Source organism: Cebus imitator, unplaced genomic scaffold, assembly GCF_001604975.1.
Source record: "Cebus imitator isolate Cc_AM_T3 unplaced genomic scaffold, Cebus_imitator-1.0 Scaffold108, whole genome shotgun sequence".
Lineage (NCBI taxonomy): Eukaryota > Metazoa > Chordata > Mammalia > Primates > Cebidae > Cebus > Cebus imitator.
The window spans coordinates 4,361,708-4,377,578 of record NW_016107423.1 but is presented as its reverse complement, the minus strand read 5'-3'; the positions used below and the strand labels follow the sequence as shown (position 1 = coordinate 4,377,578).

Genomic DNA, 15,871 nt, shown 5'->3' with positions numbered 1-15,871 from the left:
GGACCTCAGCATGTTTGCAGTGCCAACCCAGAGATAAATGGCCAGTTAAAACAGTTCCTTTTAAAGATCTCATTTACTATGCCTAGAATTCCATGATCTAGCCCAACACTCCAAGTGATAATGTTATTCCTCTTGGCTTTTGCCACAGAAGCAACAGAATGGAGGGTGGAAGACAACTTGTTGTGGAGGGAATTCATGCACCAGGTAAGAATTGGATAAGCTTCTGCCAAGGTCCCACATCACTGAGTTTCTGTGATTCTAGTAGAAGCCAGAGAAGTATGTTATCTGTAATTAGAGGGAATTAGATAAGCTATCAGGAAATGTCATAAAGAGCCTTCAGAAGAAAAGAAATGCAAAGGAAATCAGATTGATGATTATATTATGTAAAGCTGCTTCTCACAATTGTGGCAGCCACTACATATGCACAGTCCCCCAACCCAGGAGCCCATAGCCACAGAGGAGACATTATGAATGAGCCAGAGCAAATTCTTCCTCCTAGAGGGAAGAACAGGCCATGTATCTCTTCCTGCTAATATTCTTATTCTACCATTCTACTTGAATCTACATGATTAAGTATATTGTTCATAAAGAAGCCAATGAAAGGAACCTGAAAAGACATACATGGTGAATTCAAAAGCATGACTCCAAAGAATAATGGTTCTCTGTCTCTTTCCTGGTTTGCACTAAAACCTTACATTCAGGAAGACAAGCACACGTAGATAAGATTGTCCATCTGCTTTGTTTTCAGAGGTTAAAGTGCAAATGTCCTCATGAGAAGTTTAGTCCAAAGTAGACATATTTGAGGGGACCCATCACTAAAAGAAGCAGTGTTCACAATAGCAAGGAGTTAACTCTCTGTTATGAAGTAATAAACTCTTTGATTAAAAGACTGCATTTTCCAAAAAAGATTACACTTTGCACTAGAGTTTGGTATTGCTTTATAAGCATATGGCCTTAGCAATTGAAAAACTGACTTGAGTTTTAAAACATAGGGATTTTAAGTATTAAGTTGGGCTTGACATTTTTAAGCTACATGACTGTGGGCAAAAGATGTAACCTCTCTATGTCTAACTTCCTTCATCTGTAAGATAAGGATAATAATGCCCAGGCCTACCTTGCATGGTTCTTATAAGAATGAAAGAATAAAATGTAAAAAGCCCCCAGCATGGCAACAAGCAAGCACTGATCTGATGGAGCCACTGATGGAGCTGGGGCCTAGTCATTGTCAACTGTAGAATACAGAGCTGTGTCTGCATAAGGCTGCAGTTGGGGTACAGCTTAAATAGCATTTGCTGTAGGGAGCTAGAGCAAGATCTCCAGTAACTTCAGAAAATCCTGGGGAAAAGAATATATTAATTCCAGTCACTTTTTTGATCAATACCTTAGTGATATCAATGAAGTAGCCTTTGTTTTTGAAAATTACTTGAATTAGGAGTTTTCTACTTATAAGAAATTATTGTTGAATATGAATTAGATTTGCCAAAGGCTTAAGCTACCCTGGAATAAACTTTAGTACCAGCTGCTATCCTGGACTAAATGATATGACCGTAATGTAGTGGCCAATGGGTACTATTTAATGTCCTCATCTACTTAATTATCAGCCGTCCCCCGGTTTCCCTAAAGAGTTAATGATGTTCAACTATTTCTAGTGAGAGCACTTTGCTACCGAGAGAGTCCAACACAAAGGTGTTTCTTGAAAACATTATCTGCATGTGCTAGGTACAACAGATAGGAAGAGGTAAGATGCTGGTGAGTTACTTAAAACTCTTAAGAAATGACCCTAGTAGAGTATCCATACGGGTTAAGAGATGAAATTTATTTCTTGGCTTAGCATTTTGGAAGAAATGACTTGGCATTTGTCATTGGCAAGATAATAAGAAGCTCTGATTTCTGTTCTCCAGAAGATGTACTTGGCCTCTTCCTTTCTCTGAACTTACCCCCATGGCTCTCATTTTGCATCAGAACGTGAAAGAATAGGCTTAGTACTTTGCATTTAGTTAATTTGGTGAGTTCATTGCACTCTCATCTCTAGGCTATTAAATAGTTCAAAAATAAATATTGCATCACTTGTGGAATATGTAACATGCATCTCATATGAGCTGTGTTTTAAAACAAATGGCAATTATTTAGCATTTACATCATCCTTGGAAAGTATTTCAGAATAGTGCTTTTTTAATAATAAGTAGTCAAACACATAACTGGGCTCAATGGACAAGAGAAAAATAAAATTTTAATTTTCTATTGAAAGGTGTGGGCTCAGGAAGAGAGAAAAATACTTATGTGTATTTGTATATATATGTGTATTTGGGACAAACACAGGTCTTGGGGGCAGTATTGAAAGTCAGATTAACTGGATCAAAATTCAGGCTGCATACTGAGCAAGTCTAAGATTTCACCGAAATCTGGGAGCTGCTCCCACTCCCTGGACTATGAGCAAAGACTGGAGGAAGCTGTGAACAGTCTGGGCTGGGGTAACATTCCCGCTCTGGGAGGAGAAGCTTGCATGAGCTCATGGGGCTTTCCACCGCAGACCCAGCCTTGGCAACCGCAAAGTGTCCGGCAGTGAAACCTGGCCCTTAAGTTCTCAAGGGCCTGTTGGAACATATTTGACTCTAAGCAGGGGTCACTATTCCAAGGGTGACTCACATCTTGGGGTTAAGTGGAGACGATGGGTGGGATCCATGAGCAGATCCAGCTCGTCCCAAAGTGGGGGATTGAGGGAACCACCAGAGTGCATAGCTTGGGAGGGTTGTTAATCTGGAGAGGCGCTGCATCCCGGGCAAGAAGGATGAGAGGGTCATCTACTGGCTTCCATACCCTGGGAAAGGTGTCAGACCTTGAGGTCACATCGAAAGGTGTGGGTGTGGGTCCTTCCCTCCCTCCTCCGAAGGTGGGGGCCTCATCTCTGGGCCGCATCACCTCTCTGCCTTGCACACTTCCTCGCTCAAACTCAGCCCTGTCCACGTTCTCTTCCAACATCTGATCTGCCCCCATCTCCCAACGACCACTTCTGGGGACTAAGGAGGTTTAGGGGCGTAGTCAAGTCGGATGCACCGAGGTCGCTGCGGTGGGAGCAGGGCGCTGGGAGGGGAGAGGACCCGGGGCGCAGCCGTGGTGGGTGCGCCCTGCCAAGGAGGGCGGGGGCGAAGGGGCGCGCACGCGGAGGAGGAGAAGGAGGAGGGAGAAGGGAGGGCGTGTGAGCGAGTGAGACAAGAAAAGGGAGCGCGCCCGCCGCCGCCGCCGCCCTCCTCTGGAGAGAGAGGCTGGAGTGAGGCTGTGCGAAGCGCCGCATTTCAATGAGGACGGGCCGAGGCACATCCCTGCACTAGTGGCCGCAGCCGAGACGCCGCGCTCCAGCAGCTGCTGCCGCCCAGCCCGGCCCCGCCGCCGCCCCCCAGCCGCGCAGCCGCTCAGCCCCGCAGCCCCTCAGCCCCGCAGCCCCGGCCGCGCCCAGCCCGGCGAGGACAGCACCAGGAGGCGGCCCCCAGCACGGCCACAAAGACCCCCGGCGGCGTCTCTCCACGGACCGGTGCGTGGTTTGCCTTCCCTGGGGGCGAGAGCTGCGGGGAGGGCGGCCCCGGGACCCCGCAGCGCCCGCTCCGCCCGCAGCCGCGGGGCGCCTAGGGCAGGGCGGGCGCTCAGCTTGGCCCCGCCGCCCCGCCCGCCGTTCCTCGAAAGGCGGCCGCCCTGCCTTGGCCAGCCTGGCCTGGCCCGGGGGCGTTGCGTGCGGGCGGCCCCGGGGTTGCTGGCACCTGGATCTTTTGTCTGGTGCCACGGGGCTTTAAACCTGGAGTCGGGCGAGTGGGCCCCCCAGGCTTTTCGCGTTGTTAGTGGAGATGGAGAGCCAGGGCGGAGGAGCTAGGAGAGGTGCTTGTCATTGTCAGAACTGGCTGTGGAGCGGGAACCAGGGAAGGAGTGGCCGGGCCCGGCCTCTTATTGTGTGTGTGCTTTCCCGTGTGCCCGGGCCAGTTATGTGTGCTTGTGGATGGGGTCGATTCGTGCGTGGTGGTGGCTTCAGCGTGGGTGTTGCAAGTACGTTTGCAGGGTCTCAAGTTCCTTCAGGGACAGCGAGGCTGCCTCATGTTCAAATTAGTACCTGCAGTGCTAAAAGCATGCGGAGAGGAAATGGCATTTTTCCTCCTAGTGGGAGCAAACGCACAGCCCCGCAATGCCCCACAAAAGATGCTGCTTTTGAAAACCAGGTTTGCGCGGAATTGCTGCTGGATTTGGCAAGGAGATGCTGGTTGGTGAGAGAGCAGATGAAAGGTTTCATTCAAACCGGCTTCCTCTCTGCTGCACCTGCGAGTGTATCCAGGCACGGTGTACACACGTTCAGCGACCACACTGCAGGGTGTTCCGTGAATACATTTTATGACTGTTCCTAAATATATTGCCTTTCAGTGGGAAAGGAAAGTAGGACAGCGTTTTAAGTATGAAATGTCACATGGATTCGGGTTAGAAGGAATTTTAAGAGAGGTCATATAGAGGAAAATTATAAAAGATAGGCACACACCCTGTGATGTCTACGTCCGTGGTGGTGCATGGGCCTGGAAGGTATGTGTGTGCCTTTTATTCCCTGCCAGTCCACCTGAATCCTAATCCTACGGTTAAAATATGCCTTGGGACTTCAAGGTCCAACATCTATTTAGATGTGGTAGCATTTATGGTTTTTTTTTCTTGGTATGTGCGTGTGTTTGTAAATTTCTGAAACAAGAACCATGTGCTCACCTAGAGAAGGATGAACAGAGATTCCTCAAAATGGTGAGAAATCCCACTGAGAACAATCAGGGATGTTGGTTTCTTGAAATGGCAGGATTTATAGGAAAAGCTCTGATGAGAGGCAGTCGCCCTTCTTCCCTCCAGTATCTGTGGTCGCTGTGGTTGAGGCACTGTGGTTACCAGCCTGGTGTCACTGCACATGTGCACTCAGGCCTTTGGCCACCTATGGTCTCTGAACGTTGAACTGTGTGTTCTCACAGGCTTCCTGTGCAGAAAGTGTAAACCTGTGGAAGACCAGTGGATCTTCTTCAGAAGCTCATGTATGACTAAGCCAAGGCGAGGGAAAGAACACCCATTTTGATGCCACAAATAATTACCGGCACACTAGGGTGTGGAGTGTGCTTCATTTAGAGGTAGCTGGAGCCTTGAAAATGATTTCACTCTGAGTAGGGTTTCTTTTGTCGACACCATTGCCCACTTTTGGACAGGTTCAGGGAAGGGAAGTAAAAGGTGTAGCCCTGCCCTGGATGAAACTGTGATCCACTTTGAGGAAAAATGCAAATAAAATGTTACAAAATAAACCTTTTTTTTTTTTTCTATTTTAAATTGTTCTTTTCTTCTTTTTTCATCTGGTGTGGGAATTCCTGGTCATAAAAGCCTGTTCCCCCTGGGGAATTCAGACCATTGCCAAATTATTTGGCCTTTGACAATTGTCGGTCACTGAGAATTCGATGTGCTCTCTTTCTGGTAACAGGACTGTGCCATCCTTCCCTACCACCCTGCTAGTTTTCTTTTAGTTTACGTCAATTTCGAAGGAAATTCCCAAAACCCCTAGTGGTGGAAGAATGATCACTGCCTTTAAGAATAAAACACAAACTTCAAAAGCCAGTTTGGCCTTTAAAATTTACAAAATGTTGAAGAGCTTAGTGAGTTAGTGTGAGTACTGGGAGTGTCTTCCACTACATCCCCAAGACACACCCCCTTTTAGAAGATAAGAGAGCTCACTTTAAAAACATATAAATTAAAAAGTAAGGGCAGTTACTAGTATCATGGGCAAAAGTTGGTTCTGTTACATAAGTAATGCCTACAGGATTGGGTATCACGTGATCATTATTTTAAAGTTCTCTAACTTCAAAATCAATGAAACCAGTTCAGAGCTGCCTATATATGGTATGATCGTTTTTTGAAAAATGCAAATTCTGACTATTATGCGTTAGTAAGAGGCATGAAATTGTTTTCATATTTGGAGGGAACAAAGTGCACTGAACTCATTAACACTCCAAGTTTAAATCACACTTCATTTCTCCCTCCCTAGACCTTCAGTGGGGTCAGCAATAGACTCATAAGCAGGAAGATAGAATCACAAACATGACAGGCCTGCTGACCACTGCCTCAGCTGTGTGCAGACGAGGTGTGGATCATTTATGTGGCCTGCCCTAGGTCACTGAGCTAGTTAGGCGTCAGGGTTTACAAAATCTTGCTTCTCATGCTGAAGAGGAACCAGTTTCAGATGGGCTAGGGATGTAAACACCAGCTTTGGAGTTACAGTAAATCTGGGTTCAAATCTCAACCACCTCAGTTATAATTTTGGGACCCTGGATAAATTCCATACTCAACTGAGTATTGATAATATTACCTAGCTTGTTGGATTAATATGAAGTTTAGAAGAGAATTTTTAGCATATTATACAACTGATTGATGAGTAATAGTGTCAGGTACAGCCTAGACATTCAATAAATATTGCTTTCTTCCACTTCACTTCTGTAGTACCAAATCTCTAGCCATGCTTTTGGGTGTGAAATTTTAGCCACTCAGAATGAAGCAGAGGTCAGTTTATTGAGGGTCAAAGAAAGGTCAGGGAGACAGTGGTACTTTGGTGAGTTTTGGCTGACTTTCAGAAAGCTGATGTCCATCTATATGGTGGGACTTGGGAAGTGCTTGTAAGGTTCTTGCTCCAAATTTTCCATTTCTCTGATGTTGTCATTAAAATTTCTTTCCTTTGAATGCTTTCATCTTTCTGCTTCCTAGATTGTCCTGTTAAAACACAGATTCCCCTGCAAGACTCCACAAACCTTTACCAACCAACCCCTCAGCAAGGATGAACTTGTTCCCCAGGCAGCCTGCTGTAGGGGCTGGGAGTGCAAGTATACTTTCAAGGAGTCATGAGATGGAGATCAGGAAGAAAGCAGGGGCTACTCTTGCCAGAAAAGAAAGATTCTATTCCTACTAGGTCTTTATGTGACAGGGTCAGGAACAGAAAAACAGATTTTATTCATAAAAAAATGAGTACTTATCACATGCCAGACACTATGCTAAGAACTTTATGTGCATGAACTTATTTAATAGTTAATGCCGACTATGAGGTGATACTTTTCTTATCCCCATTTTGTGATTGAGGAAATCGACGCTTAAAGATGTTGATTACGTAGATTTTTCAAGCTTACACAGCTAGCATGGGGTCAAGTGTAAACTGACATCTTTCAAGTGTAAATTGACATTGAGGTTTACCTGGATTTCTTTAATCACAAAGATAGAGAGCCTTAGTGAAAGGAAGAACCAAGAAATGTACTTCCAAAGAACATTTTTTTCCTTCTTGTTGTTCCTCTTCCTTCTCTTCCTCCTCCTCTTCCTTTTTCTTTTTTTTTAAACTCAACTTTTCTGAAGTACTAAATGTCAGTAAATGAGGTTTAGTGAATTTGCTTTTAAAAATATTGCATGTGTGAATATGTTAGAAAATCTTCTTTAAGTTTTAAATCAACCTACGGACTGATTTAATTTGCTCTCCATCTGGCCATGGGGTGCACAAACACTGTGAAACTTTTACAATCTGACTGTTATGTTGCCTGCCCTCTCTTTCTGTCCCAGCCCACCATAGCTACTTATCTTTCACTGTATAATGATATGAGAGCTTATTTTCTTCCTGCTACCAGGATTAGCACGCTTGCCCTGCAAGCTATGGAGTCAGGGAGACCTGGGGCAGAGCTGCTGGTACAAGCATTTCTCCACTGTATTACTTGGAGCAATTTAGGAGAAATTTTTCTGTGCCTCAGTTTCTTCATTTGTAAAAGAGGACACTACTTTGGAAAGTTGTTGTGTCTGCTGGGAATACTTTCTGTTTGAAGCCTGATGCACTGCAGGCAACCTAGGAGTTGCTTCTAACAAATCTGTAGTTGATTAATAAGCTGTTTCCCCTGGGGTCGGCCCTTTGTATTGAGAGCGTGCAGAAAGCCTGTGTTTATTTTATGGGAATTCACATCCCTTTCTCTTTCTGTCCCACTTGATAACTCATATTAAATGTGTCATCAGTTACAGCAATATTTCCACCCAGCTGTTTTGACGCAGACCCTTTGAAATCCTGATCTCAAAACAACATCATCCCAAAACTTTGGGAGGCCAAAAGGGTTGAGGGGCTGGGGAGGGTCGCTTGAGGCTAGGGATTCAAGACCAGCCAGGACAGTATAACAAGACCCTCATCATTACTACTAAAAGCAAACAAACAGAATAATGGAGGAAATTAACCAGGTGTGGTGGCAGGCACCTGTAACCTGTTACTACTCAGAGAGACTGATGCAGGAGGATCACTTGAGCCCAGCAGCTCAAGGCTTCAGTGAGCTATGATTGTGCCACCTCGCTGCAGCCTGGGTGACAGAGCAAGACCCTGTCCCTTATTTAAAAAAACAAAAAACAAACAACAACAACAACAACAAAAAAAATATATATATGTATATATAAAATCCACATCAATATGAGTGTCTGCTTTTGTTTCTGGGGCTCGTAGGTCCTACTTGAAGTCCATCATGTCCTTCGGTAGAGACATGGAGCTGGAGCACTTCGACGAGCGGGATAAGGCGCAGAGATACAGCCGAGGGTCGCGGGTGAACGGCCTGCCGAGCCCGACGCACAGCGCCCACTGCAGCTTCTACCGCACCCGCACGCTGCAGACGCTCAGCTCCGAGAAGAAGGCCAAGAAGGTTCGTTTCTATCGAAACGGAGATCGATACTTCAAAGGGATTGTGTATGCCATCTCTCCAGACCGGTTCCGATCTTTTGAGGCCCTGCTGGCTGATTTGACCCGAACTCTGTCGGATAACGTGAATTTGCCCCAGGGAGTGAGAACAATCTACACCATTGATGGGCTCAAGAAGATTTCCAGCCTGGACCAACTGGTGGAAGGTGAGTGCCGTGAGATAACCCCCACGTGACCCTACAGCTTCCAGGCTCAGATTTCCGCAGTGTTTTAGCTGGCTCCCATTTGTCCTCTGACAGTTGGCATTCAGCCTTATGGCTGTAATCCTTATGGTTTCACATGTTAGAATGTGCTGTTGTGTACTATAAAATGGAAAAAAAAATAGTGGTATTGTCAGGTAGCTTATAATAATGGACCAAGGGAAAAGTGCCTAATTCTACAGCATTCTCTATTTTCTTTCTCACACTCATGTTGCATTAATTTTAAAAGTCCATTTTTATCTCTTGAATCTCATAGTTTATATTCATTTCTAAATGCAAATTAAACTTTTGCTATCACCATATCTGAAAGTACTTGAATTGAAAATGACGAATGGTCATGAAATTTTAGAGTTGAAAGGAACCTTTGATAGCCATCAAATCCATTAATTTTATCTTTGGAGACTGAGGACCAGAAAATTCAAATGACATGTCCATGGTTACATGGTAAGATGGTGATGACCCTGAACCAAAACTTAGGTTTTCTGACAACTCATTCCACTGTGATGCTTCCTTTTGAGTTTAAAGGATTATTGTCTTTCTCAGATACTCACTGAGATGCAGGGAATAGTCTCTTCAGTTTCATTTTTTTAGTCCAATTTAGGTTAATAGTAATTATCTGTTTCAGACATTTAATGTGGAAATAGGACTGTTTGCATCCACGGTTGCAGTCTGGTGTCTTATGCAAGCAGAGAAGGTCACCAACGCTGGACTACACTTGCCTCAGGACTGACCCTATTTGAACAGGGCATAAAGCCTGCCATTGCCTTAGAAACCATTGCCAATTAAAATGCGTTGGAGGAAAAGGACCGGGATTAAATGTATACCAAGCTGCAAAGAGGCTAGCAGATCCTCTTTGGAGAGTTGGTTTTCTGAGATTGAGATCTCAAGGCCCTAAGGATGAAGAAGTAGATAGCACAAAAGAACCTGGGAGAGGGAGGTCAGAGAGAGTGTTGGAAGAGCTTGATTTCCCCTTGAGTTCATCTTTACTCCAGAGCTATCTGCTCAGGCCGTGTAACCCAACTGGGTCCAGCAGGGATGCCATGTAATCCCCTCCCTCTCTTGTGCAGGTAGCAGGAAGCACCCGTTGCATCCCTGTTGGAGCTGGGGGTTGCTCTCCCCTGACTGCACACTAACATAGCCCTCTTGTCCTGCTTTGTAACCAGTGTTTGTTTGTGGCTCAAGGCTGGGGGCTTCTCCCATTTTGCTCCCCTTCATCCCTTGGCAGGAATGCCAGCCTGATCACAGTGTGACTGGCCTTGAGAGCATGCAGAGGAGCCTGTGTTTATTTTGTGGGAATTCACATCCCGTTTTGGTGACTTGACATGCTGCCAACATGCCCGTGGACTTGGCCTTTTTCCTTCTACTCAGAGGGTGGAACTTGAGTAAATTAAAGGAGAAGAATGAACATGAAATTTTACTGTTTCAGCTTTAATTTTTGTGCCCTGTCCTTTGCATGACCTTGGGAAACCCAAGGTTAAATGAAACATTTGGTGGTATAGTCCTGGGGATCTGGATAAAAGTCATATGCAAAGTCAGGTGCATGACCAGTCAACAAGCCATTCCTCTGAGGGCTGATAGTACTGTAGGGAAAAATATGGCAAGATCTCAAAGCATGTCCTAACACAGCCATGGGTTGACACCTCACTCTGTTCCAGACTCATTTATGTAGCATCTATGGGGGTTGGGGGACTTCAAAAAGTTTCGCACCCAAAATAATCTTTACTTAGAAGTGGCCAGAGATACTCCAATGACTCCCATCCACCAAGAAGAGGGTCTGGGACGTGGCACATGACAGTTCTCCCTTCACATCTAAGAACCAGCAAAATCGTGGCATACTTGCCACCATCTTCTTTGTCTTTTACTGGAAAATAATGCTGCTCTGAGGGACTGATATCTTGACTGAAGGTAATAATGATAGCTCTCAGTTACTGAGCATGGGCCAGGCACTGGTCAAATCCTTGTATATATAAATACATTTAATTCTCACAATGATCCTAGGAGGCAGGAACACTGTTATCCTTATACTAACGTGAGCAAAGCAAGGTACAGTGTGGTTAAATGATCTGCTCAAACTCACGAAGAAATACATGATAGAGTTAGGATTTGAACCCAGGAAGGCTAGTGCCAAAGCTTGAGCTCTTAACTACCTCTAAGATGCTGTGTGCTATGAATTCAGTTCCTATGAAAAGCACCCTTGTGTTTGTTTTAATACAGTGGATTTTTTAGATATAATGGAATGGTAGATGTTTCATTGTGAAGTTAACTGCAAATCCTAAGTTGTTCCCATGGCTGTTAGTGACATCGAAGTGTTATTGTATTAGCTTCTTCTTGAAAACAAATGTTTTTAATCTTGACATAATTCAAGGAAAGAAAGATGCAGCTCCCTGAAACACTTTAATATTTTCATTTGCCCCAAAACACTTTTTCCCCTTAATCAATATGAAGTAACTGCCAATTGAATAATCTGATGTTTAAAAATGACCTTTTGAAAAAAAAAATTCTCTGATTGAATGAATGGTAACTTTGGTACAGTGTGTGAGTTCACAGGTTGGCTGCATTTATTTTTTGAATTTTCATTTAAACAGATTTTTTTCTAATTCATAACACTGACAATTAGCATGCAGCTGCACTCAGTGTTTAAATAGCTGGAAATTCATTTAGATTCGCCTCTTTGTCAATTACATTTTTTGCTTAGTCTGTTAAAATGCAAACCGTTGGTTCATATTCATCATTAGGCTCATATCTCTCACTTTACATACTAATTTTATGTAAACGTCAATGTGTGTTATTAGCTTTTCATTTTCCCTTCCAATATGATGATGTTTGAGTTTTAAATTAAATCCTTTTAGTGGGTGCAGTGGCAAGTGTATTTGACTTATAATTATTCTCTTGCTCTTTCTCGCTTGTTCTCAGACTAAAAATTCTGAATTACAATGATATTTGTGAATTTCTTTATCTATAACAGTCTTGTGGTCGCTGTCACTGTTTTGTTTATATATATGGATTATTATTCCTAAGTGTGGTTTAAGCATGTTGGTAGAGCTAGCTGTATGTATTTAGCTGAGCCCAAATTATATGGTCAGTGTGAATGTGTTCATCTGTGATTGTATGTGTATGTGTGTCACCTATGCACATATGTATATATATACACACACATTCACACACACACACACACACACACACATACACACACTTAAGAGCATTCCAAAGGTGACACTCTTGTTTGCTTTCAAAATGGCCTTAATATGTTTTTTAAAAAGATCATGATGCTTAATAAGGAAAGTTGAATTGCAGGCCTATTTCTGCAAGTGATTCATCTTGAGACTTGGCCTCATTTCCCCCAATTTTGCACCATCTATATTCTACTGTAGGTATGTAAATGTTGTGAAGATAAATCAACATATGACATTTAAAGCCTTTGAACTCTTAGGAGAAAGATGTAATGTAAACCTGGAGCATTGGTGGAGTGACTGAGTTATCCTTTTAACATTTTGTGAAAATGTACATGTGAGAAGGTCGGAACATTTTCTTTAAGCATTAAGATAAAAACTCTGTAGATACATCATTCAGGATACATATAAATGAATTTGTTCATCAGATCTGCACTATTAGAGATGAGCCCCTCTTCTTCTTTGGTTCTCATGCATGCCTTGGCTTTTCACTAACCCTCTATGGACATTGCCTGACTCTGGAGCTATAGTTTGCACAAAGGCTTTTTCCAAGTTCCCATCATAATTCCCCTCTCAAGATTAAGCCTATGCTTCACTCCACAGTTAGGGAATCTCTTTCCTATCACAGCTTCTGGATTACCCATCTTTTCCTATTTCCTAATGGGGCATTCTCTACTTTATTTCCTCATTTTACTGGCTTTCTCTATGCCTCTTCTTGCTATATTGAATTTTTAAAATTAATTTTTGAAAAGCTATAAAACATACTCTTCCAAAAATTCCCCAGAGGGGACCACTTTATTAATTTCTTTTTCTTTTCTTTTTCTTTTATTTTTTGAGACAGGGTTTTGCCTTGTTGCCCAGGCTGTTCTTAAACTCCTGGGCTCAAGCCATCCATCCACCTCAGCCTCCCAAAATGCTGAGATTTCAGGTGTAAGATAACTACACTCAGCCTACTAGTTTCTTGAGTATCCTCTCAGAGATACCAGTGCATGTGAAGGACACATATACAGCAATGCCCCCTTATCCTGGAAGGAAATACATTCTAAGATCCCCAGTGGTTGCCTGAAACTGCAGATAGTACTGAACCCTGTATATACTATGCTTTTTCCTACGAATACATACCTATGATAAAGGCATGTATATGATGTAAGGTATGTGATAAAGTTTAATTTATAAATTAGGCATGGCCAGAGACTAACAACAATAACAAATAATAAAATGGAACAATGATAACAATATGCCGTAATAAAAGTTATATGAATGTGGTGTCTCTCTCAAAACATCCTGTTGTACTGTACTTGCCCTTCTTGTGTTAAAGATGGAAGAAGCAGGATGGCGTGAGAGTTCATCACGCTACTAAGAGCTGCCTGCAGTTTAAAACTTATGAATTGTTTGTTTCTGGATTTTTTCATGTAATATTTTTGGACCTTGGTTGACTGCAGATAACTGAAACCATGGATAGATAAGGTGTGGCAGTCCTGTAATTTGCCCAGAGGTAACTTTCCATGCCCGTAGTTCTATACCTTGCTTTGTGTGCTTAACAATATATCCTGAAGACCTTTCCACATCGGTACATCCAGAACTACTGTGTTCTTTCACTGACTTCATAGTACTCCTTTATCCAAAGGCACCATCAATTTATTTAACCAGTCTTTTATCAATGTGCTTTTAGGTTGTGTCCAATCCTTTGTTATTATAAACAGTTTTGTGATGACTATCCTTGGATAGATATTTTCCACTCATGTAGGAGAATATCTTTAGGATAAATTCTGAGAAGTAATATTATTGGATAGAGAGGTACAAGCATTAAAGTTTTAAGCACTGTTTGGAAGATTTCCCTTCATAAAAGTGGTTTTAGTTTACACTCAAGCCAATTATGTATGAAAGTGGCTGTTTCTCTACCCTCAATAAGGTGGTTTGTAATCAGAGGATTTGCTATTAACTAACCCATTAAGAAAACTGTATAACGTCTCATAGTTTTAATTTTCATCTTTAAAAGCCATTTGTATTTCATTTTCTGTGCATTGTTTCTCCATCATTTATGATCATTTTCCTATCAGGTTGGGGCCTTTTTTATTAACTTGTAGAATTTTTTCTTTTAAAGGTACTAACTTTTTGTAATAATGATTGAGAGTACAGTCGTGTGTCATTTAATGATGTGGATATATTCTGAGAAATGTGTTGTTAGGCAATTTGCCATTGTGGGAACATCATAGAGTGTACTTATACAAACCTAGATGATGTAGCCTACTCCACACCCAGGCTACAAACCTATACAGCTATTGTTCCTAGGCTACAAACCTGTACAGCTTCTTAATGTACTAAATACTATAGACAATATAACACAATGGCAACTATTTGTGTATCTAAACATATCTAGACATAGAAAAGGTACAATAAAAATATGGTGTTATAATCTTATGGGACCACTGTCATATGTGTAGTCTGTCGTTGAAAAACACGTTGTGGCACATGACTGTATTTTTTCCAGATTTCTCTTCAGTGAGTGACTTCATTTATTGTGTTTTTTGCCATGTAGATGTGTAAAACCATTATATGATCAAATGTATTTATTTATAGCTTGATTTATAGCCTCTTGGGTTCTACATACAGAGATTATAAAGCCATTTTCCTCATTTTCTTGTGGTATTTTTATGTTTTCACTTAAAAAATATTTTAATGGAAGTCATATTGGTGTAATATGTGAGGTAGAGATTCAATTCAACCTCTTTTTTTCTAGGCTAGTTGCTTCATTTCTTTAACATTACATTTTCAGGTTAATTTGGACTTATAGAAGTATCACAGAGATAGGAAGTTCCTGTATACCCTTCACCCATCTTCCTATAATGGAAGAGCACACAAAATCATGGTACAATGAGCAAAACTAAGAAATTAACTTTGGTATGATACAGTAGCTGAACTACAGGCTTCATTTGGCTTTTATTTTTTTCCCCACTGATGTCTTTTTTAAAAAAGAAAATTCCAGAATCACACATTGCATTTAGTTGTAGTGTCTGTTTTTTGCTCCTTGAAGCTATGACAGTTCTTCAGTCTTATTTTTGATGACTGACAGTTTTGAAGAATACTGGGTGGTTATCTTGTAGAATGTCCCACAATCTAGGTTTGTCTGATGATTAAATTGATGTTATGCACAAAAGTCACGTTTTGTTCTCAGTACAGCATTGTAGGGGGTACGTGATATTGGTATGTCTCCTTGGTTATCCGTGATCATTTGGTGAAGGCAGTGTCTGACAGATATATTCACTCTAAAGTTATAATTTTCCCCTTTGTAACTAATATTTCGGGAAGAAACTTTGATGCTATGTAAATATCTTGTTTCTCCTTAAGCTTTTGCCCATGAATTTTGGCCTTTATTGGTGGATCTTGCCCATAGCAGTTAGTTCTCTGATGTTCTAATGGTGATTTTCTTTTCCCTCTTTACTTGCCAAACACCTAAACATCACTGTTCTCCATTTTCCTGTCTTTGGATTATCTATTGTGATCTTATCAACTAATATTATTTTAACCATTCTTTTAAAACCTATTATTCCCAAATCCAATCTTTCTTCTGCACTGCAACTACCTGGATGTGTATAACTATTTCTCTTCCATAGTTCTTTCAAACTCAACATGTATAATTGTGGACTCATGCTTTTCCATTTTCCAGAATTCATTCTTTCTGTCATGTTCCAGCATGTATTACCACCTGCTAGGGTCCCAATGTTTGGGACTCCCTCAAAATTCACATGTTAACG

General features: G+C 42.0%; 1 protein-coding gene across 4 annotated transcripts in view; it reads left to right on the top strand.

Annotated features, from left to right (window-relative positions):
• The first annotated feature begins 3,241 nt into the window (after positions 1–3,241).
• DCLK1 (doublecortin like kinase 1) overlaps positions 3,242–15,871 on the top strand; it is a 357,491-nt gene continuing 344,861 nt past the window's right edge. For 2 of the 4 annotated variants that reach the window (XM_017537960.2, XM_017537961.2), the window contains exons 1-2: positions 3,242–3,529; positions 8,498–8,892. In XM_017537960.2, coding sequence (XP_017393449.1) covers positions 8,517–8,892 — 376 coding nt within the window. In that variant the 5' untranslated portion in view covers positions 3,242–3,529; positions 8,498–8,516. The remainder of the gene's footprint in view (positions 3,530–8,497; positions 8,893–15,871) is intronic. The other 2 variants (XM_037741824.1, XM_017537964.2) reach the window with 1 other exon arrangement.